The 23,226-nt window shown below is 43.2% G+C and overlaps 2 protein-coding genes across 8 annotated transcripts; one reads left to right on the top strand and one right to left on the bottom strand.

Moving 5' to 3' along the window:
• Nucleotides 1-109: 109 nt before the first annotated feature.
• On the top strand, nt 110-5,146 carry HSPA5 (heat shock protein family A (Hsp70) member 5). Its single transcript, XM_036411986.2, has 9 exons — nt 110-224; nt 309-521; nt 635-866; nt 1,163-1,300; nt 1,747-1,859; nt 1,963-2,353; nt 2,476-2,713; nt 3,031-3,198; nt 4,243-5,146. Exons 2-9 carry the CDS (start codon nt 400-402, stop codon nt 4,800-4,802), a joined length of 1,962 nt encoding a protein of 653 aa, XP_036267879.1. The 5' UTR covers nt 110-224; nt 309-399; the 3' UTR covers nt 4,803-5,146.
• A 1,432-nt stretch (nt 5,147-6,578) lies between these two features.
• RABEPK (Rab9 effector protein with kelch motifs) lies at nt 6,579-22,402 on the bottom strand. 7 transcript variants are annotated; one of them, XM_045572060.1, is made up of 8 exons: nt 22,259-22,402; nt 17,821-17,879; nt 16,362-16,519; nt 14,325-14,477; nt 10,675-10,836; nt 9,218-9,367; nt 7,290-7,439; nt 6,579-6,889 (listed from the first exon to the last, which is right to left on the bottom strand). In XM_045572060.1, exons 2-8 carry the CDS (start codon nt 17,871-17,873, stop codon nt 6,600-6,602), a joined length of 1,116 nt encoding a protein of 371 aa, XP_045428016.1. In that variant the 5' UTR covers nt 17,874-17,879; nt 22,259-22,402; the 3' UTR covers nt 6,579-6,599. The 7 variants fall into 7 exon arrangements, with proteins under 7 accessions (XP_045428016.1, XP_036267884.1, XP_036267882.1 ...); XM_036411991.2 differs by lacking the exon at nt 22,259-22,402 and adding an exon at nt 19,765-20,012; XM_036411989.2 differs by lacking the exon at nt 22,259-22,402 and adding an exon at nt 19,483-19,581.
• Between the last annotated feature and the right edge of the window lie 824 nt (nt 22,403-23,226).

Here is a 23,226-nt window from a genome sequence, read left to right as displayed (position 1 = left end):
GTAGCGGTGACGTCAGGCGCGTCGGAAGCTACTTCGAATCGGCGGCGGCCAGCTTGATGGCCTGGACCAATCAGCGGGCTCCAACTAGCAGCGCCTTGACCAATCGGCGGCCTCCACGACGGGGGGGAGGGTATATAAGCGGAGTCGGGGGCACCTCGCGGTACTGTCCGAGTCTTTACACGCTTTCTGGTTTTTGGGTTTCGCGAGTGCGAGAGGTTTGCGAGGTAAGCGCCGCGGCCTGCTTTTCCTCACCCGCCCTGCGTCTTGTCCACCGCTCCTCCTGACCCCGGGCCCCGTGTCCCCCGCAGATCGGTACGCTCTGTGCGTTTCCTTGCTTTGGGCCTGTGCTTGGATTGCGTGCGACGCCCCGCCTGCCTGCTGACCGACGGCGAAGGCAAGATGAAGCTCTCCCTGGTGGCTGCGGTGCTGCTGCTGCTCGGCGCGGCGCGGGCCGAGGAGGAGGACAAGAAGGAGGACGTGGGCACGGTGGTCGGCATCGACCTGGGGACCACCTACTCCTGGTAAGTCAGGGGTTTGGGGCAAAGGAGGATGGGGCTTGTCCCCGTGGACTGCGGTGAGAATGGCTTGAGCTGATTCTTTCCGTTCGGTTTTTTTTTTTTTTTCTCCCCGCCAGCGTTGGGGTGTTTAAGAACGGCCGCGTGGAGATCATCGCCAACGATCAGGGCAACCGCATCACCCCGTCTTATGTGGCCTTCACGCCCGAAGGGGAGCGTCTGATCGGCGATGCCGCCAAGAACCAGCTCACCTCCAACCCCGAGAACACGGTCTTCGACGCCAAGCGGCTCATCGGCCGCACATGGAACGACCCGTCTGTGCAGCAGGACATCAAGTTCTTGCCTTTCAAGGTTCGGCCGGGTTTTTTTCCACCGGATAGGAAGTGGGTGGTGGTGGCGGTGGTGTGGGAATATTTAAGATTGAGAATTTACGGAAAAACAGTTTTGAAGACAAGAAAGGATAGAGACATGGTACATATAATAATATTTATTTAATAATTCTGGTGTGTTACAAAATTTACCGACACACTTCAGACATAACTACTCTGTCCACAGTAGTTCAAGATTTAAGAGAAGTATTTTTGGTCGGTATAAGTTTGAAGTGTTGTTGCTTCTGTGTCTGCAATAATAATCATTCTTTAAAACAGGTGGTTGAAAAGAAAACTAAACCATACATTCAAGTTGATATTGGAGGCGGGCAAACAAAGACTTTTGCTCCTGAAGAAATATCTGCCATGGTTCTCACTAAAATGAAGGAAACTGCTGAGGCTTATTTGGGAAAGAAGGTAAGTTTCTCTAGAACATGTTAAGTATTTTTATTGTTGCTGCTCTTGATTGTGTTGTATAAATGCCTTCATTGTTTTTATAATTTGAATGACATTCATGTATATCAGTTTTAATTACGTGCATACTTGACTGTATGCCAAACCAAATGCTGGGGACTTTACCTGGGTATAAAACTATGATGCCCATCTTAAAAATAAACTGGCTTAGAAACTAAAGTGATGATTTCACTGTAACTGAAATAAGGGTAAGGCCATGTGATAAAAGACAATTACCGTATGTTATTTTTTTTTCTTTTTTTTCTCTCCTTTTTTTTATTTATTAAATTATTATCTGTGTACATATTTTAACATTGTCCCCCCTCCCATACATACCCTCCCTCCCCAGAGTTTTGTGTCCATTGGTTGTACTTATATGCATGTATACATACCTTATGTTATTTTTTTAGGTTACTCATGCAGTTGTTACTGTACCAGCCTATTTCAATGATGCCCAACGCCAGGCAACCAAAGATGCTGGGACTATTGCTGGATTGAATGTCATGAGGATCATCAATGAGCCGTAAGTGTTAAATTCAAAGGGATGGTATAGTTGCTAAGTAGAGAAATTGTAAACTTATCTAACTTACCTGAAAATTTTTTTTTTTTTTTTATTCTCCTAACAGTACAGCAGCTGCTATCGCCTATGGCCTAGATAAGAGGGAAGGGGAGAAGAACATTCTGGTGTTTGACCTGGGTGGTGGAACCTTCGACGTGTCCCTTCTCACCATTGATAATGGTGTCTTCGAAGTTGTGGCCACTAATGGGGACACTCACCTGGGTGGAGAAGATTTTGACCAGCGTGTCATGGAACACTTCATCAAGCTCTACAAAAAGAAGACTGGCAAAGATGTCAGGAAAGACAACAGAGCTGTGCAGAAACTCCGCCGTGAGGTCGAAAAGGCCAAGCGGGCCCTGTCTTCTCAACACCAAGCAAGAATTGAAATTGAGTCCTTCTTCGAAGGAGAAGACTTCTCTGAGACCCTGACTCGGGCCAAGTTTGAAGAGCTGAACATGGTATGCTCCTTGTTTTCGCTTTGCTGATGAGATCTAGTAAGATTGAGACAATGCATTTAGAAATCTAGACAGTAAGTCAGTATGACAGGCATCACGATAGTAATTATTGTCTTTTATTCTAGGACCTGTTCCGCTCTACCATGAAGCCTGTCCAGAAAGTGCTGGAGGATTCTGATTTGAAGAAGTCTGATATTGATGAAATTGTCCTTGTTGGTGGCTCTACTCGAATCCCAAAGATTCAACAGCTGGTTAAAGAGTTCTTCAATGGCAAGGAGCCATCCCGTGGCATAAACCCAGATGAGGCTGTCGCGTATGGTGCTGCTGTCCAGGCTGGTGTACTCTCTGGTGATCAAGATACAGGTAGGTCCATGTTGTAAGCATCTTCCACAGTTCTTCAGCAGCTTGCTGGCAAGAGTATAATTAGCTGTTGCTTTATAAAGCAATGGAATATGAGCAATAAGGTCACATAGCTAGTAAAGGGTACAGTAAACAAGACCTGGTGCAGTTTTAAGATCCTTGGCAAATATATTATTTAACTGCTTCTAAAATAGTTTTGTATAGAACCTAACCAAGTAGAAAGATTGGGAAGATAAAGTTGTAATGGTCATGAGGAGACTGCTTAGTAGTAATTCTATGACTCTTTAATTAGAAATTAACTCTTATCATTACCTTTGCAGGTGATCTGGTACTGCTTGACGTGTGTCCCCTTACGCTTGGTATTGAAACTGTGGGAGGTGTCATGACTAAACTGATTCCAAGGAACACTGTGGTGCCCACCAAGAAGTCACAGATCTTTTCTACAGCCTCTGATAATCAGCCAACTGTTACAATCAAGGTTTATGAAGGTAATTGCTTATATTTGTTAATATCATGGTATGTGTGTGAACAACATCACTTCTTGCTTTTAATTTATTCTATTGAATTAAAAAGAAATATCCGTTTTTCAGATGGGGTCCCTAACTAGTGTTGAATTTGATATAGTTAGCATTAAAATCCAGTTCTTATCTAGCTTCCTAGCACTACTGCCCATTAAAACAGTTTCTGAGTTAGCTCTAAATTATAAGAAAAAAAAAAAGCTCATGTAAAGCCAGTGAAATTCAATTAAAAGTTAGTAGGAATGCCTGTACGGCATGGCTCAGTGGTTGAGTGTTATCCTATGAACCAGGATGTCACGGTTCCATTCCCAGTCAGGGCACATGCTCGCAAACCCAGTGTGGGGCGTGCAGAAGGCAGCTGATCAATAATTATTTCTTATCATTGAAGTTTCTATCTCTCTTCCTCTCTGAAATAAATATATATACATATATACATATATACTACACACACACACACACACACACACACACACACAGTAGGTCCTCTGGTTATGTCTGACATCCCTTCCTACAGCGCAACATAATGTGATTTTCGCCATAAGTTGAAACCCACCTACTTCACTTACATGGAGCACATACATAGCGGTAATGAAGTAAAACGGTAAAAAAATTTTTTTAAAGATAACAATTCCCGATCTTTACTTGTGGGAAACAAATAATAAAAAACAAAGCACATAGGTCGAAATGACGGAACTTTTTTTTTATATAAATAAATGGGAGATGGTAATGTAACCACGAAATAACGTACATCAAGTTCAGCGTAACTCTAGGACTGTCTGTACATGTATATATATATAAGTATAAATACATATATATGTCTGTATATATATGTATTTTTTAAGGAGTTAGTAGAAACTTAATTCACTTAGTCCATTTGTTGCTTCTTCTAGATCAGTGACCTACTTCTGGCTTGATAAGAACGCCCTTTTCACTGTAGGCTCTGACAGACTGAAATGTAGGGATCCACATGCACTAATGTTGGTCATTAACAAGATTTTTATGTGTCAATTCTAGGTGAACGTCCCCTGACAAAAGACAACCATCTCCTGGGAACTTTCGATCTGACCGGAATTCCTCCTGCTCCTCGTGGGGTCCCGCAGATTGAGGTCACCTTTGAGATAGATGTGAATGGCATTCTCCGAGTGACAGCCGAAGACAAAGGTACAGGCAACAAAAACAAGATCACAATTACCAATGATCAGAATCGCCTGACACCTGAAGAAATTGAAAGGATGGTTAACGATGCAGAGAAGTTTGCTGAGGAGGACAAAAAGCTCAAGGAGCGCATTGATACCAGAAATGAATTGGAAAGTTACGCCTATTCTCTAAAGAATCAAATTGGAGATAAAGAAAAGCTGGGAGGGAAACTTTCCTCTGAAGATAAGGAGACCGTGGAAAAAGCTGTAGAGGAAAAGATTGAATGGCTGGAAAGTCACCAAGATGCTGACATTGAAGATTTCAAAGCTAAAAAGAAGGAACTAGAAGAAATTGTTCAGCCAATTATCAGCAAACTCTATGGAAGTGCAGGCGCCCCACCTGAGGAAGAGGAACCAGCAGACAAGGATGAGTTGTAGACACTACTCTGCTAGTGCTGTAATATTGTAAATACTGGACTCAGGAACTTTCGTTAGGAGAAAATTGAGAGAACTTAAGTCTCAAATGTAATTGGAATCTTCACCTCAGAGTGGAGTTGAAAATGCTATAGCCCAAGTGGCTGTTTACTGCTTTTCATTAGCAGTTGCTCACATGTCTTGGGGTCGGGGGAGAGGAGAAATTGGCTGCCGTAAAAAGTGGGTAAAAAGCTGTTTAGGGCGTGTGTTCACCGTGGAAATGTTCTATTTAACAATTGGGTCATGTGCATCTGGTGTAGGAACTTTATTTTCTACCATAAGTGACACCAATAAATGTTTGTTATTTACACTGGTCTAATTTTTGTGATAAGTTTTCTTACTGGGTCAATAATTTATTTTAGCTTTAGATTCATATGGGCGGGGGTTATGATTTTGAGGTAACACTGGGAACTTGTGTAACTTCAATTTAATTCACCCATATCCTCACTTAGGCAAGGGTCATTTCACAATGCCCAAGAGTTTCCTTGAACGTGTTTGAAAAGTCCTATTTCCCCTTTATAAAATTTACCTTTCTGGTGGCTTTTATTATTTTTGGCTATTAATGATACTTTAGGTTGTTTGCATTTTCTCAAGACTTGTTAGATCACTGATGTTAACTTTACACACTTGAATTCATTATGGTGTAAAGGTATATATATATATATATATATGTATATATATATATATATATAAATAAAATATGTTTTATTGATTTTTTTACAGAGAGGAAGAGAGACGGATAGAGAGTTAGAAACATCAATGAGAGAATCATCGATCAGCCGCCTCTTGCACATCCCCTAGTGGGGATGTGCCAGCAACCAAGGTACATGTCCTTGACCAGAATCAAACCTGGGACCTTTCAGTCCGCAGGCCTACGCTCTATCCAGCTCTATCTACTGAGCCAAACCAGTTTTGGCTTAAGGTATATTTTGAATTTCACTATGTCAGAATCCCCATCTGAAATTTCTCACTACCAAGTGCTACTGGAGTGGGAGCTAGGACGGTGACCTTAACCATATAAAAATCCACTGCAATTTTGGGTGAAAAGCAGTCATTTTTGTCATGACCGGTTCAAGATTATTTGGAGTGGCTTTCTAAGCAAGGGGATGGTCATGAATAAGTAGTGTGATCAATAAAGGGCAGGCTATTTGGCACTAACATGATATCCAATAAGACCCAAGGATAACTGTTTTTAGATGGGCAACTGGCCAAAAGGTTAATTTGCTAACTGGCAGAACTGGGACCTGACAGCACAATTGTGTTACTTTGAGGCCAGAACCTTGGCTGCAATGCCCAGAAGCGTTTGGCTAGGCCTGGAGTAATACTTGTCTTCAGGCCAAGTTAAAGACAATCACAGCAGTGCTGTGTGCAGTAAGTTCAGTGGGTAGTTGAGGGACCAGTCTTTCCTGACCCAATGGCTCTCACTACCAAATGCTAATGGTATGCATCTTTCTGAGGAGCAGCTACTGAATATTAAAAACACAGTTGAACCTGTAAAGCCCACTCTGATTATACAGTTTGTGTTGTACCTAAGAATCATGATTTGTTCAACATTTAGCAACCAATCTCACCAAGTTGTATTGTTGGTAAAAACCTTTGTTATAGGTTTTTGCACTGGGCTGTCCCAATTCATTTCCTCACCTCACCAAAGTAGATAAGAGTTAGAGGATATAAAGTCAGAATATTTTGGAGTTATAAAACAGCTTAGGTTTTGCTTTTTTTAAGAGTGACATTTAAAAGTATCAAAAACGGTGGGTTTTATTAGTCAATTACAGTCACAATACAGTCATCGTAGATTTCCCCTTCGGTATTCATCCCACCAAACACAAAACAGAGCAGTGAGTCAGCCTGACTGTCCTCATGTGAGTCGCCATCTTGAGTCACTCCTTTGTCAGTGGAGTTCCCTTTCTCAGCATCACAATTCAGAGTGACAGGATCTGGATCTTCCTCAGAAGTGCACTTCACTGGCCATGGAATGACACACATGCAATGGTCCAATCGTCCACGGGGTAGAGAAGTATCAAATTTAAGTAAGGTCCAATGCTGCTTCTCTGTTAGGGACAAAAAAAAAAAAAAAAAGAAATGAACAACAAATACTAATGGTAGTGTTACTGCTTTGATGAAGTCATTTCCTAAAAGTTTGGTTTTCATTCCCTTGGATTTGGGTGTGGAGGGACCAAGCAGAAACCAAAGCACTGAGGGCACTTTTAAAAAATAGTCACATTTGTTTATCAAGACCCATGGCTCTGACCACATAGCTCAGTTGGTTAGAGCATCATCGTGATACACCAAAGTTGTGGGTTCCATCCCTGGTCAGGTCACATGTAAGACTCAACCAATGAATGCATAAAGCATAAATAAGGAACAACAAATCGTTTCCTCTCTGTCTCTCCCCCCTCCTCTCTAAAAATTCAATAAAATTTTTATAAAGACCCAGGGTACACTACTTACCTGTTTGATATTGGTACATTGTGTCCAGCGCTCCTGTGGGAGTCATCCCTCCGAAGACATACAAGTGTTTCCCCACAGCCACAGCTGAGTGGGCAGCACAGCCGGTGGGAGCTGTCCCCGTGGGATTTAGTTTCTGCCACTTCATGTCGCCTGCCAAGAGAAAGAAAGTGGGCATAGCCTGGAACGTGCTTTCAAACTTGGCAGATTCCTACAGTTCACAAACCAGTCGCTGAAGGTCACTGCCTAGGAGCTCAGAGGCAATATAGCAAGGTTAGTGTGCCTTGGGGGTTGGGGGGAGGGTTGAACTCCAGTTTGGGTCTCCAGGAAGGGGACTTAATCTGTAGTTTTAAGGAGCATTCCAGATGATTCAGATGTAGGTGGTCTTCAGAGCACACTGAGGTCATCTTTGGTGACTATCACCGTTAGCTATCTTAGAGCCCAGAAGTAAGTGAGGTTACATGTGCATGCATGTTTTAAATATTAACAGTTCCTTAGGAAGCATCTTTGCCAAGTACTAGCTAGACACTTTAAATATCTTGCTTGCTTAATTCTCATAACGGCCCTATGAAATTGCTACTGCTTTTGCCTTCCCTCTTACTTACAAAAAAGATAACAAAACAGGATTAGAGAGGGAAAGAGACTTGTCAGAGATCCCACGGCTAGCAAGTGGCAGAGCTAGAATTGTACTCGGGTCAGACTCCAAATCCTATGTTCTCTATAATGTAACTTTCTGCCTTCCAACCTGTTTCTGCATCTTTTCAAACAAGCATTTAAATGAGGCTGGGAATCACTGGATTTTAGGGTTAGAGATCCATCTGGTTAGGAAAGAGCCAGGAAGTAGTTTCTCCGCACAAAAGAGGACTTCCTCTTTAAAAAGTAAGCATTTAAATATCTTTTGATGGCCTGCAAGAAACACTTCTGTGAAGATATTTTTCATCTGTCAATTCAAGACACGGGTCCAGAGTTGGAAGGGAGAATCACCCAGTTCTGACAAAATTCTAGTCAATGCAGGAATCCCAACCAGTGTCACCTGACCTCAGAGGTCACCAAACCAGAGAACCCATTGTTTGGCAAGGTAGATGGATACACTGCACAGCAGTTCTCATGCCTTCTGTCCTCCACTGTTCCAATTCTTGTAGTCTGGACCAACCGAACATGTTCATGTGCTCGTCCATCTATCCTTTAAGGCGGTCGCCACCAGTGGTCCGTGGTCGGAAAGGTTGGCGACCGCTGCTTTTACAGATAAGCACTCATCACCCAGACACTGAGCTAAGTTCTACAAATACAATGGGGAACAAGAGAGATCAAGTCTCTGTTCTAAGAGGCTCACAGTCTGAAAGAAGGACCCAGAAGGAGTCCAGGCTTTCTAGGGCATGTCAGCCCTTCAGACACTTTAGGACAATTCTCATGTCCTCCCTGTGTTTTTATTTTTTAATTTTTTTTCTCTGTGTTTTTAACTAGTTAGCATGATGCTTCTGGTCACCCACCTCCAGACACACTAGAAATTGCCCATGCCTCTCATGGGCCTGAGGTTAATGACTAATGCCTGGAAGAAATCCAGTTGGGGAACACAAAGTATAAGGAATTTTAATGAAAGAACAGGATTGTTGGAAGGATGAGATAATTAATAGCGAGGTACATAGCAAAAGCTCAGATGTGATTGCTTTTATTGTTACTCATTAGTAGTATTCAGGCCACATTTGACAGACTAGTGAAGATTCTGCTGGCTGAACAAGTTACCCTCAGCTAGGATTAAGGCTATATTCTGGCAAAGCACATTTTATTTAGTTAGTTATTTTTAAATTTCTTTATTGATTAAGGTATTACATATATGTCCTTATTCCCCCATAACGCCCCCAAACCCCTCCTCAAGGCACATTTTATTTCATTTTAAGCAGACAAACTCCCATGCCCTCCACCCTACTTACTTATATCGATGCAGTGAAGATCATCATAGAATCTGTCCCCTGCCAAGCCTCCATGGATGAAGAGCGTGGTCCCTGCTGCCACCATCACATGACCGTGCCGGGGGGAAGGAGGTTTTCCAAGTGTCTCTGGCTGTGACCAGGTCAGAGTGTCTAGAAAAGTAAACTCTTTACTCTCAGATGACAAAGCTACGAAGCAAGAACACAGGAAATACACCCAGAAAGCAGAGATGCTCCAAGCAGAAAGTGATGACCTTGGAGTCATTCACTCTGACCCATCAACCCGATCCAGGCCTCCCCCTCTCCACAGCCGTGCAGCCTCTGCTTGGCTACTCCTAGGGCTGGAGAGTTCACTACCTGACACGCCTGCCCTTTCGATGGGGTACATTAGGAAATCATCCCTAGGTTTCAATTTAAAAAGACCTCCATCTGGTTGAGTCCAGATCCTGTGGCTTCAAAGTTCATGCTTTCAACCACTAAGATCTATCCATATCCCTGCAAATAAAGCTGCACAACAGTATAATTTTATTCCGTGTGTGTTTTTAATAATTTCAAGATTCATACTTGTTCATATATACAATACTTATATACATGACGTACAAATGCATAGGGGAAGTCTGGAAGGAGAAATCAGGAACTGCCAACAAGGTTTACCTCTGTCTGGGGAGGGAAAAAGAAAGGCTAATGGAGGAACTTTTATCTTTTTACTTTATAAACTATACTGCTCCAATTTTTAAAATTGACCATTTATACCTTTTTAAATGCAAATTTTGCTATGGGAAGAAGATATCAGCTAAGGGTTATACTGAATAAGTCTAGAAGTGAGACACTCAGCCAGGATGTCATTTTCTTTTCTTTTTTTTAAATTCTCACTTGAGGATATTTTCCCATTGATTTTTAGAGTAGAAGAGAGGGAAAGACAGAGAAATATCAATGAGAGAGAAACACAGCAATTGGTTGCCTCATGCACGCACACCGACCAGGGCCTAGTTCAGGGAGGAGCCTGCAACCAAGTACGTGCCCTTGACAGGAATCAAACCAGTGACCCTTTGGTCTGCAGGCTGACGCTTTACCCACTGAAGCAAACCGGCTAGGGCCAGGATGTCATTTTCTTTTTAATATATTTTTATCGATTTTAGAGAGGAAGGGAGAGGGGAAAGAGAGACCGAAACATCAAAGATGAGAGAAAATCATTGATCTGTTGCCTCCGGCACAACCCCCAGTGGGGGTCGAGCCTGCAACCCGGCCATGTGCCCTTTACTGGAATTGAACCCAAGACCTTTCAGTCCGAAGGTTGACATTGCTAGGGCATGATGTCATTTTATTTATTTATTATTTTTTTAATTTTTTTGGATTTTTTTCTTCTTGTTTTTGGATGTCATTTTTTAACCTCTGCTTCCCACATCGGGTAAGCTGTGAGCCAGGGAAGTGGCAGCCCTGTGTTGCCCACCCGTCCATACTTGCGTCAAACACATGAAGCTTCACATCCTGCACGGGCTGGGTGCCTCTCTCTCCGCCCCCAAACACATACAGCTGGTTTCCAATGGCTGCCGAGGATGTGTGGAATGTTCTTGGGGATGGCGGGGGGGTGGTCGCCTCTGGTGTGGTCCAAGTCCCGGTTTCTGGTCCAAAGAGAATAAGGCACCTAGAATAACTTGGCTTTGGATATAGGCTGAGACTTGTTTCTAGAGCTACAGAGCTTGGAGAGCTTTTGGATCCTGGGGGCAGTTAAAAGGCCCACAGCCTTCAGGGTCAGAAAGCCCTGGGATTGTGCTGCTGCCAAGTCAAACAGTAGCACCAATGATCACAATAATCACAAGGGAGCTCTAAGCCATTTGACAGACTTTTGTCTTAGCAACAAAAGCAACTAATGATTCACTTTCATTTTTCCCATTTCTTGGGCACCGTGTCAAATTATGCTTTCTAGGAGAGAAAAGGGATCTAGTGGAGAATCAACTCCTTTGACAGACGCATTCCAAATTCTCAGTGTATTTTATTTAAACAGATGCCCACCACTGAAAATCAAAAGGCCAGGGTTCAGACGGATTTCCATCTGCCAAACTATAGTTGCATTAACCACAACAACCATTATTGGGCATTAACTTGGTGCCAGATATTGAGTTAATTTAAATCCTTGCCAAACTCAACAAGGAAGAAACTATTAATATCCCCAAGTGGCAGAGAAGACCAACTACTGTGCAAATAAGTCTACTGTTGACAGAGTTCACTGTCATGTCCAAGTTACTAATATCACCAAAATGAGTATTTAAACAAGATGTTTTTGCCTAATCAAATTAACAGTGTTTAAAAATGACAATATTTAAACACAGCTGGAGATAAGTTCAAAAAAATATTTCTGGCCAAAACTGGTTTGGCTCAGTGGATAGAGCGTCTGCCTGTGGACTGAAAGGTCCCAAGTTCGATTCCAGTCAAGGGCATGTACATTGGTTGGGGGCACATTCCCAGAAGGGGATGTGCAGGAGGCAGCTAGTTGATGTTTCTCTCTCATCAATGTTTCTAGCTCTCTATCCCTCTCCCTTCCTCTCTGTAAAAAATCAATAAAATATATTTAAAAAAAATCTTTCTGTAGAGCAACTTGGTAGCACATATCAAAAGCCTTAAAGTTTACAAGGTTTTGTTTTTTAAAAAATTTTCATTTCAGGGCATCAATTCTAAGACAATAATTTAAAATACAGTCAGCCGGGACCGGTTTGGCTCAGAGGATAGAGCGTCGGCCTGCGGACTGAAAGGTCCCGGGTTTGATTCTGGGCAAGGGCATGTACCTTGGTTGCGGGCACATCCCCAGTAGGGGGTGTGCAAGAGGCAGCTGATCGATGATTCTCTCTCATCGATGTTTTTTTTTTTTTTTTAATATATTTCTTTATTGATTTCAGAGAGGAAGGGAGGAGAGAGAGATAGAAACATCAATGATGAGAGAGAATCATTGATTGGCTGCCTCCTGCACGATCCCCACTGGGTATTGAGCCCGCAACCCAGGCATGTGCCCCTGGCCGGAATCGAACCTGGGACCCTTGAGTCAGCAGGCTGACGCTCTATCCACTGAGCCAAACCGGCTAGGGCTCTCATGGATGTTTCTAACTCTCTATCCCTCTCTCTTCCTCTCTGTGAAAAATCAATAAAATATATTAAAATAAATAAATAAATAAATAAATAAATAAATAAATAAAATACAGTTAATGTCTTCTGAACAAAGAGTTCACTGCTCTGTTATTTATAATGGCAAGAACCTGAAAGCAACCTAGATGATAAAAAACAGGAGAATTATTGTATTGTCATAAAATGGAGTGTTATGCAGCTATTAAAACTGATGTTAACAAAGTACTGTTGTTAATAAGACATAATTTATGTAATTATGAAATTAAAAAGAAAAAGGTACAATGGTGTAGTGTGAAAATAGTATGATCTCAGGCTTATAAAAATGCAGACAAAAGGCAGAAAGACCTGGATGGAATTGGAGAACATCATGCTGAGTGAAATAAGCCAATCAATGAAAGAGAAACACCACATGACCCCACTCATTTGTGGATAATAAAGATCATTATAAATTGATGAACCAAAAGATAGATATAGAGACAGTAAAGCAACAAGCAGATTGTCAAATTACAGAGGGGAGGGGAGGAGGATCTGGGGGAGATAATAGATCAACTGAAGGACTTGTATACATGCATATAAGTACAACCAATGGACATAAAACTCTGGGGAGGGAGGGGATGTCTGGGAGGGAGAGAGGGGGGCAAAAAAAAATCAATAAAATATGTAAAAATAAATAAAAATTTAAAAAGAAAAAAGAAAAAAAAAAGACAGAAAAGAAATACACAGAAATGTTAATAGCCTTAATGTCATAGGATTATGGATAGTGTCTGTCCACTTACACTTTTCTTCTTCTTTAAAAAAAATATATATTTTATTGATTTTTTACAGAGAGAAAGGGAGAGAGATAGAGAGCTAGAAACATTGATCAGCTGCCTCCTGCACACCCCCACTGGAGATGTGCCCGCAACCAAAGTACATGCCCTTAACGGGAATCAAACCTGGGACCTTTCAGTCTGCAGGCTGATGCTCTAGCCACTGAGCCAAACTGATTTCGGCACATTTACACTTTTCAAATGTTTTAGAATGAATATAAATTACTAAAGGCCTGGTACATGAAATTTGTGCACAGGTAGGGTTCCTAGGCTTGCCCAGCGATAGGGCTGATCTAGGGGGTAACCAATGGGGTAATTGGGGGTCCCCACTGGCACCTGCCTTGGCTGGCCTGGGGCTTGCGGGCTGGGGGCAGCTCCTGCACTGAGCACCTGCCCCTTGGTGGTCAGTGCGAGTCATTGTAACCGGTCGTCCGCCATTCAATAGATTTGCATATCAGGCTTTTATTATATTGGATATGATAAAGAGAAAACAACACTATTTTAACTGACAAAAGACAGTCCATCTGCCACGGGTGGTTCAGCCACACCTGCTCAGCAGTGACATTCCTAAACTGCCTCCTCTCTGATAAAATTGCCAGTGAGACTAGCAGGAACTTTGCACTTTTTGGCCACAAATTATACCAGGAGGATCTAGATCAGGCACTGTTGGCATTTTAGACCAGATAATGCGTTATTGTGGGGTGCTGTTCTGTGCAGTACGGGATATATAGCAAGCATTTCCGGTCTCTGCCCGGTAGATGCCAAGAGCAAACTCCCCTCAACCTTCCCAAGTTGGGATAACCAAAAATGTTTCCAGATATAGCCAAATGTCCCCTGGGGAGCACAATCATCACCCTGAGCTAGGTAACAGGTTCTAGCCTGGCTCAGACTCCCTCGAGACTTTAGGAAAGCCACCTCCCCTGGACTTGGGGTGCCCTTGGCATAACTGTTCTCTGAAGTCCCTTACAGCTTTGGCTCTTAAGAAGCTGATAACTGAATATGTTACTAGAAAAACAAAATGCAATTCTGCTATTTTCAGATTCTGCTAGAAGTTAAAATTCCTGTTTTCTCTGAGGTCAGCAAAGTTCAATGGATAATTCAGTACAATCCAAATGGGATTTGCTACAGGAAATGAACTGAAATTTTATTTATTTAGGTAAATAAGATAACCTTTGGCTACTTACCGGGATTCAGAACCTGTAGGCAATTTCGATTTCCTGACTGGTTGGCACCTCCAAACACCCAGATGCTGTGAGGTGTGCAGGAGGGAACGAAGCTGGCATGCTCATACCGCGGCAAGAGGCCCTCCGAGGTGGCTGAGTCCCACTGGTGCGCTTCTAGAAAACATTTCACCCAGTTTCTAGATTGGGGCTGCCAACTGTTTAGATTGCTTGGCAAACTTAGGGGAGGGGAGGGAAGAGAAAACAGTCAAAAGCATAAATGAACCACCATCAGATCACTTAGAGGGAATGTGGTCAGACTCCAAAGAGTTCTGTATTAGACACTTCAGGGGCTATCCACAAACCCTTTTCTATGGAAACTGTCCCCACTTTCCCAACCGCAGGGTTGAACACAGAACCTCTTTGTACTACACCTTGACTTTCTAGCCCTAGCTGATTGGGTCAAAGGTAGTCATGTGACCCCAAACGGGCCAATCAAATACTCCCTCCCAAGAGTCCAGAATCCAAACAAATTCCTGGATTTGGGTGGCCATCTTTACTATGTGTGGACAGGCAGAGAAAGCCAAAGTATGGAGGACAGAAGACGAACTATCTACATAAAGAAGATCTCCCCAAAGAGAGTGAGAAAGTAGGTTTTTTTTGTTCATTTGTTTTTTTACAGATCTGTAATTCCTGCTTCCTCTCTCTCATGAAATGAGATGAGGCTGTATTTCCAACCTTTGGATTCCTCTCTTTACTGGTTTAAAAGAGTTTCTATTACTCACAACTGAATTAGTTCTGGCTAACACAAGTTCACAGAATAATAATACCTAACCCATTAATTCTTTTAGCTAATAAACCATTTACATAGGACCTTCATAGCCTATTTTATTGAATCACTACAACCGTAAGAAAACTAATTTTACAGGATACTGAAACCCAGCTAGTTTAGACAGGTTAGCCAGAGCCACAGAGCTAGTAAGAGGAGACAACAACAATGTAACTGAACTAGACAGTAAGCTTCTTGGGGGCTAGAAGAGATTTATTTTACCTTTGATTCTGGTGCAGGGTGTAGAAATTCAAACACCTACACAGGAGTGGAGGGAATGTGGCAAATTGGAGCCTGAGAGAACCATCGATAGGTGGCAGTCAGCTCCAAATAACTGTTGCCATGTAGACACACAGGCCTACAGATGCCAGATCTTCCAAAATTATCAAAAGAAGCCAAACCATTTCGATTTTTATTTGTAGACTTTTGCACATTTGGTTGCTAAACAACTCAGATTAAAACAATAACAACAATGGCAGTTTTCTTCTGCCATTGTGTAGAGTACATAGTAGTTACTACTCATAAGTCCATCCATCCATCCTAATACTTATAAAGCACCTACTCTGTGCCAGGTGCTATTGTTAGTGGCTGGGGATACAATATGAGCAATATAGCCATGTTTCTTGTCTCCAAGGAGCTTATACTCTTATCGGGAAGACAGATGAGAAACAAACAGACAAGAAGGGAGATTAGGATGGGAAAGTACAAGATACTATGAAAATATAGAGGATGGTTGTGACATTGTGACTTATATTCAGAAATATATATATTTGATTTCCTTAAACCCTGGGAACTTCCTAAGTGGTAAGATCAGTAAAGGTGTCTTATGCAACAAGCCCCGGTCAGTCACACCTGAGTTTGCCAGGGCGGTGACTTTATAGTAGTAGTGGAAATGGACAGACATGGATGAAGAGAGAACTATCTAGGACTTAGTGATTAATTGGATTTGTGGGTGGAAGAGGAGGTGCAGTCATCAATGTCTCCCAGAGAAATAGTTGATAAAGGAATGGCTGGATGTCCAGGGCTCCATACGGTCTCTTTCTCTCTCAAAACACAATGTATTGGTTGGGCGCTCTGCTGAGACCTTAGGGACCTCTGAGTAATGTTCATTTTCTTATAGGAAAACCGGCTGTGTGTTCTGAACTGGTGTTCCTAGGTATGCTCTGGTCCTGCCAGCACCACAAAGCCCTGCTCTCTGGCTACAGGCACACGCCTGCCGCTGCTGGTCTTACCCAGGTCCATGGTGTGCACATCTGAGAAGCTCCTGTTTGGATCTGCTCCCCCAACAATGAAGACCCTCCCTCTCTTGGCATCACCAACGGGGGGTAGATACGAGCAGCTGTGGCCAACCCGAGCACATGGGCTGTCTCCAGCGGGGGTCAACGTGTACCTGCCAAAGGAAGGATGTATTCAGGAGGCCTGAGCAGAGAATAAATGCAGAGGCATGTTCTTCCTATTCCTCCTGAAATATTCCTAAGAATGAGGGTCTTTTACAGACACAGAACACTGTTAAACTGTGTCCGGCAAAGCAGCATTTCCACTTGCACATCACCTTTGACTTTCCCATTTTGTTATTACTTTCATTTGACATTAACCTAATGGCGATGCACTGGGGTAGTAACTGTCCCCATCTGGTAGATAAACTGACACCCAGAAAAAACGTTCAGTGGTGAGTCTGAGCACAGGATGGTAGTTCTGAGCATAGTTTGTGAATTCAGATGGACCCAGTTCAAGTCCCAGTTCAGGTGCTTTCTAGATGTCACATTTTGGAAGTCACTTAACCTTTCTGAACCAAAATTTCCTTATTTGTAAAATGATAGCAACAGTGCTTGCCTGTGAAGAGTAAGATGAAGTCTTGAAACAGTGCAGGGAAGGACTCAGTAAATGGTGGCTAGAGCTTTATGGGCAATCACACAGGAACCTATAGCCCCAGCGCTATTGCCACAACTAGACCGTGGTGCTTCCTGCTCTCAAGTAATATTCACCAGAGTTGACTGATTTTAAGAGCTGATGGAAGCCAAAGCTAGGAGTTTGGAAAGTCAAAACTCTGGTTTTGACCCTAAGATCAATGGGGAGGCACAAAAGGGTTTTAAATTAGGGAATGCCCTAGTCAGATTTCTGTGGTGCAGAGGGCAAAAGTGGACACAGGGAAGCCAGACTGAAGACTCTCTTCCAAGGTCCTGCAGAAGCTCTGCCCCAGCCATCTGTACAGCCTTCTATGGCCCCTGCTTCAGCACGGATCACATCTCATCACATCACCTGCTTCGACACTGAGACTATTCACCTACACAGCAGCTGCCCCTGTCAGGCCAGTGTCAGTTATGGAATGAAGGGTTGATGGAGCAAGCAGCCAAGAACCTGGGAAGCCAGTTAAATCCAAAGCCGACTCCCTGACTATCTTAAAAACGAGTCACAGCTTGGTGGGGAGACACAGTGCTAAAGCTGAGGATGCCAGATGGTCAGGGCCTTCCTCTTCCTAGTAAGTGAGCTTTAATAAAATCAACATCTGCTCTGATAATTACTGCCCCACTACCTGTCCTCTGAAGACCTCCTCACATGGTTTGAGGCTAATTACCAGAAACTGCAGACAGTTTTATCTCCACCCCTTTCAATAGATGCTTAAATATGTTAGCAAACCACCTATAAATGAAAAACTTATGGTTTTCACTGTCTGAATCCTTCCTTACAGACCATTTTGCTTTCCTGGGCTTGTCTCCTGGCTTCAAGACTGGCAGCTGCTTCATGGTGTCCTACATACAAGAAAAGAAAAGGCCCTTTTTAGAAATTTATGATGATCTTCTGCCTAAAACACAAAATTAGGTCACGTCCCTCTTTAAAACCTTTCCTGTTGCCGGGACTGGTTTGGCTCAGTGGATAGAGCGTCGGCCTGCGGACTGAAAGGTCCCGGGTTCGATTCCGGGCAAGGGCATGTACCTTGGTTGCGGGCACATCCCCGGTGGAGGGTGTGCAAGAGGCAGCTGATCGATGATTCTCTCTCATCGATGTTTCTAACTCTCTATCTCTCTCTCTTCCTCTCTGTGAAAAATCAATAAAATATATTAAAAAAAAAAACAAAAAAAAAAACCTTTCCTGTTGATGTACCAATTTCTAGGATCTGATAAATTGGAATAAGCATTGCCAACTTTTTAATAGCAAGTTATACGTGAGAGGCAAATATAAACACAACTTTCTTAACACAATTACAGAAGAGTTTTGGCTCAAGTTTTCAGTGTCTGCCCTGGCCGGGTTTGCTCAATGGATAGAGCATCGGCCTGCAGACTGAAGGGTCCTTGGTTCGATTCTAGTCAAGGGCACATGCCCAGGTTGTAGTCTTGATCCTCAGTGGGGGTGTGCAGGAGGCAGCTGATCCATGATTTTCTCTCTGTTTATCTCCCTTCCTCTCTGAAATCAATACAAATATATATTTAAAAAATAGATAAAGTGTTCAGTGTCTGTAATTTTCATGTAGAAGAGGCATACATCAAAATACATTTTCAGAGGTCAAGCTTATGTTTATCAAAAGATAAAACACTTCCAAAGGCTGACAAATGCTGAACTCTAGAATAAATCCTAGCCTCATCATCACATTTGAAGCTTTCTGATCTCAAACTTTTCCCCAGAAACTCACTCCACAGTTTCCTGCTATATTTTTCGTTCCTCTAACATGACAAGCCCTTTCATACCTTGCATCTCCCGCTGCTTTCCTTACCTGAAATGTTCCTTTCCTTCCTTTCAACCAGCAAACTCCTAGGTCACCTCCACAACCCGGTTGGAATGAATGAATCCTCTTCAGTCAAATCGTCACTGATTTGCTGCTTTTCACTTAACATCCCCAAATTACTTCCTTCTCCCTCCTAAGGTATCTATTAAACCACCATCACTGCAGGGGTCACCGTGAATGTAATTCCCTATGTAAAAGCCTCTAAACTAGATTCTTAGGCTAAATTCCAAGAAAGCTGGGCCTGTCGAATTCCTTCAGAAAACCTACCTCTGAGTCCGGCACAGAGTAGAACTGAAGGATGAGTGAATGAAGAAAGTGGACGAGATTTCTGGGAGATGAATGGATAAATGCAACTTTGGCCTTAAGCCACTGCCCCCAAGCTCAATGGGATAAACTTCGTGTGGGCGGGGATATCTCCAGTCTCTGTCCCCGCGTGGCAGTGACAGGAGAGAGGAGACAGGGTCTGGAGAGAGAACAGACCGGCTCCTTTCCATCCAGGAGCCCAGGCCAGAGCAGGAGGAGGCCCGCTCCAACCCGGCCCGGGCCCACGCCCGCTTCCCTAAAGGATCAGGCCGCCCCCACCCCAGGATCCTGCCCTAGGAACCCCCCCAGTCCCAGACCCACCGCATTACCTGCAGCGGCTGGGGCCAGTCCCGAGCTGTGGCTCCGCCCCACGTGGGCGTGGCTTAGGCCGTCACCCAATCCCAGGCCCCGGAAAAGCGAGGCAGCCAACTGCTTCCCTCCGCCCCCCCCTCGCAGGGTTCAGCCCCCAGGGATCGCCCTTAAAGGGGGCGGGGTTCTCCGGGCTGGGACGTAGACTATTCATTTCCGGGGCACCAATCAGGCGGGCAGTTTTCGGGGTCTTCACCTTCCTGGGGAGTCAGAAAGCCAGGGGCTACTTGGAAAGGATTTACGAGAGAAATGCTGGAGGCTGGACGTCCCCGTGGGTGACCCGATTGCGGGCTATCCTAAAGGGGCTGGGATAGTTCCAGTTCCAGCGGCTGTTAGAAATGGATGCTGACTGAGCTAGGAAGATGGAAGCCCAGAGTTGCCCAAGAGAGCCCGCCTGTGCATGAAGCCAGCACAGGAAGTAAGAGGGCCAGAAGGTGGAGCGTGCCTGGATCCAGCCATGCCTGAAGCCCACATTACCTCTTTGAACATTTCATTTATGTAAGCGAGAAGTTTTCTTTCTTAAGCTAATTTGACTTTTTCATTTGACTCCTAATAAATGACCTCTCGGTAGGAGGAAAAAAAAAAAAAGGAAATGGTTTCTGAAAGGGAGAGTTAAGGATGCTTTCCCCGAGTGAGAAATCTCGCTGCGCAGTCTTGGGGCCAGTTCAAGTTTTACCGCCTTAAACGGTTGACTCATTCCAGAATTAGCAAGTATAATAACCATGGCAGGCACTATGGAGAACCAGGCAAACAAGGTCCCGGCCCCCTGGAGTTTACAATCAAATTAGAGAGGGGGGTTAAACAAGAACAAACAACTAGGTACATTTGTAAAACGTGCAAGGAATAGAAAGTCCATCCATCAGAGTAGCTATCCTTGGGTAAGTTGCTTTTCTCTGGGCCTCGGTGTCGCTCCTGTAGGATGGAGCTAAGATTTCTGTCACGAGGTTATGATGGGGAATACATGGCTAATGTATTTAAAGGTTCAGTGCCCAGCCGCCGGTGCAGAGCTGGTCCTCCATGAAGTGTAATGTGCTTCCGAGCTATAAACCAACTCTAGACACAGTCCTCAATAGGAAGTATTCCATCTGCATTATCTCTGGGCTCCATAACCATTGGTTCTCTGTGGCTTTCCTCAAAATGGAGAGGTGGCTCACCTATGTCTATGTTTTAGAGAATCTCAAAATCACTTAGGAGGGTTGAGGCCAGTTGTATCCTAGGAAACAGCCAAGAAAAAAAAAAAAAAAAAAAAAAGCAACAGGAGCTCCTTAAAAACAGCTATGGGAGCTTAGTGGGAAGAAGAAAGACACACTTGGGTTCAAATCCAGGCTCCAGCATAAACCATCTAACCCTGACATTTGGCAAGTTCATTCCTCCGCTCCGAGCCCTAGTTTCCTTCTCTCTACAATGGGGAATAGTAATACCTACCTCCCAGAGGGAGCAGCTGTGAGGATTTGATCGTACCAAGATTTACCAAGGTGAAAAGCCAACTTGGTAAATTTTCTAGCTACAAAATGAAAATTTATTGACAAAATGGAATGTGAGGTCTGAGCCCTCCTCAATGTTCAAATACCCTATTTCAAACACCCGGAGTCTTTGTGAATGCCCATATTAATGGGAAATCTCCATGGACTGTCTTCCTGAGAGGAGTTTAGGAATATTCAGTCATTCTGATTTCCTTCAGCAAAGAAAACCAAGGCCAGGTTGGCTCTGCCATACGCTCATGTGCGTCTACATGGACATTTTTGCTCAGAGCTGCAGGATGCTTTGACATCCCCTATGTCTTTTGGCTAGATCCATTTCAAGGTGACATTCTGGAGTTGTGCAAAAACAAAAATTGGAAGAGGTTTATGGGTGAAAGAGCAACGAGTTTTAATTGTGGAACCTCTGCTTTTAGACTAGAAATCACATTTCAGAAAGTGCTGGAAGGAACTTTTTTTTTTTTTTTTAATATATTTTATTGATTTTTTTATAGAGAGGAAGAGAGAGGGATAGAGAATTAGAAACATCCATGAGAGAGAATCATTGATCAGCTGCCTCAGCACCACCCCCACTAGGAATGTGCCTGCAACTAATGTATTAATACATGCCCTTGACCGGAATTGAACGGGATCCCTCAGTCTGCAGGCCAATGCTCTATGGAAGGAACTTTTTTTATTTTTTATTTTTTAACTTTATTGATTTTCCACAGAGAGGAAGGGAGAAGGATAGAGAGCTAGAAACGTCGATGAGAGAGAAACATCGACCAGCTGCCTCCTGCACACTCCATACTGGGGATGTGCCCACACCAATGTACATGCCCCTGACGGGAATCGAATCTGGGACCTTTCAGTCTGCAGACTGATGCTCTATCCACTGAGCCAAACCGGTTTCGGCTGGAAGGAACTTTTGAGACCTATTTTTATAATGGAAATCAAGGCCCAGAGAAATTAAAATGACTAACTCACGTATATGGCAGAACCAGGAGCCCACATCTCCTGGTTTGTGCAAGGAAGATTAACAACATATTCCAGTCAGCAAGCTCCTCATACTGGCTCTGTAAAAACTACCCAATGCACCTATTACCTCTTCTAAGGACCTAGCCCACACTCAGGGATGCTCTCTCTGCTCTGGATGTCAACAGTGAGGTTCACTGAATGAGATGGGTCTGCAGAATGGAGCTTCTTAATGCCAGTTTGGCCATGTGAACACTACCCCCTATTTCACTAAAAGGGGATACCATCTGCTTTCATTACCTACCTGTTCACTGACTTATCGGCAAGGGAATGAATGATGCTGGTGACACCTTTTTTTGCAGCACTTTCTTTGTCCTCCTTCCCAATTCTGAGAAGGTATTTTGGGTAAGTTCATTCCCAGTTACTGAGGTTCAGAGATGAAAAGTGATTTGAAGCCGAAACCGGTTTGGCTCAGTGGTAGAGCGTCGGTCTGCGGACTGAAAGGTCCCAGGTTTGATTCCGGTCAAGGGCATGTACCTTGGTTGCGGGCACATCTCCGGTAGGGGGTGTGCAAGAGGCAGCTGGTCGATGTTTCTCTCTCGTTGACGTTTCTAGCTCTCTATCTCTCTCCCTTCCTCTCTGTAAAAAAAAAAAAAAAAAAAAAAAAAAAAAAATATATATATATATATATATATATATATATATATATATATTTATTTTTTTTTTTTTTAAAAAAAAAGAAAGAAAAGTGATTTGCCAGCTTTCCAAAAAGGACTGTAATTAAAAAAAAAAAAAGTTAAACAGCAGTAGTATCTTTTGCTCAATTGGAAGTTGTTTCAACAAGAAACTGAGCATATTCTTCCTATACATTTCCCCCCACTAAAGTCTTAAATGTTACCTCTTCAGAAAAACCTTTCTTGTCCACCCAATACTCAGAACTAACACATTGCACCCACTCTGTACATAACATTGTTTTAAACCTTTCCCATAGTAACTATTAAATTCCAATACAAGCTTATAAGGTAAGAAGTATTCTTGTCATCTCCATATAAAATAGACACTGTTATTACAATTTCCATATTGTAACTGAGTAAACTGTGAACAGAAAGGGTAAATAACTTTGCCAAAATAACATAATGAGTACTAGACTTGAACTCTGGCTATCTGATGCTTGAGCTGGTTGGAGCATTTTTAAAAAATCCTCACCGGAGGACATGCTTTATATTGTTTCTAGAAGGAGAGGAAGGGAGAGAGAGACATAGAGAAACATCC

The sequence above is a fragment of the Pipistrellus kuhlii genome, unplaced genomic scaffold (genome assembly GCF_014108245.1).
Source record: "Pipistrellus kuhlii isolate mPipKuh1 unplaced genomic scaffold, mPipKuh1.p scaffold_m20_p_43, whole genome shotgun sequence".
Lineage (NCBI taxonomy): Eukaryota > Metazoa > Chordata > Mammalia > Chiroptera > Vespertilionidae > Pipistrellus > Pipistrellus kuhlii.
Note: the sequence above shows the minus strand (reverse complement) of the source record. Positions and strands in the feature narration are given on the sequence as shown.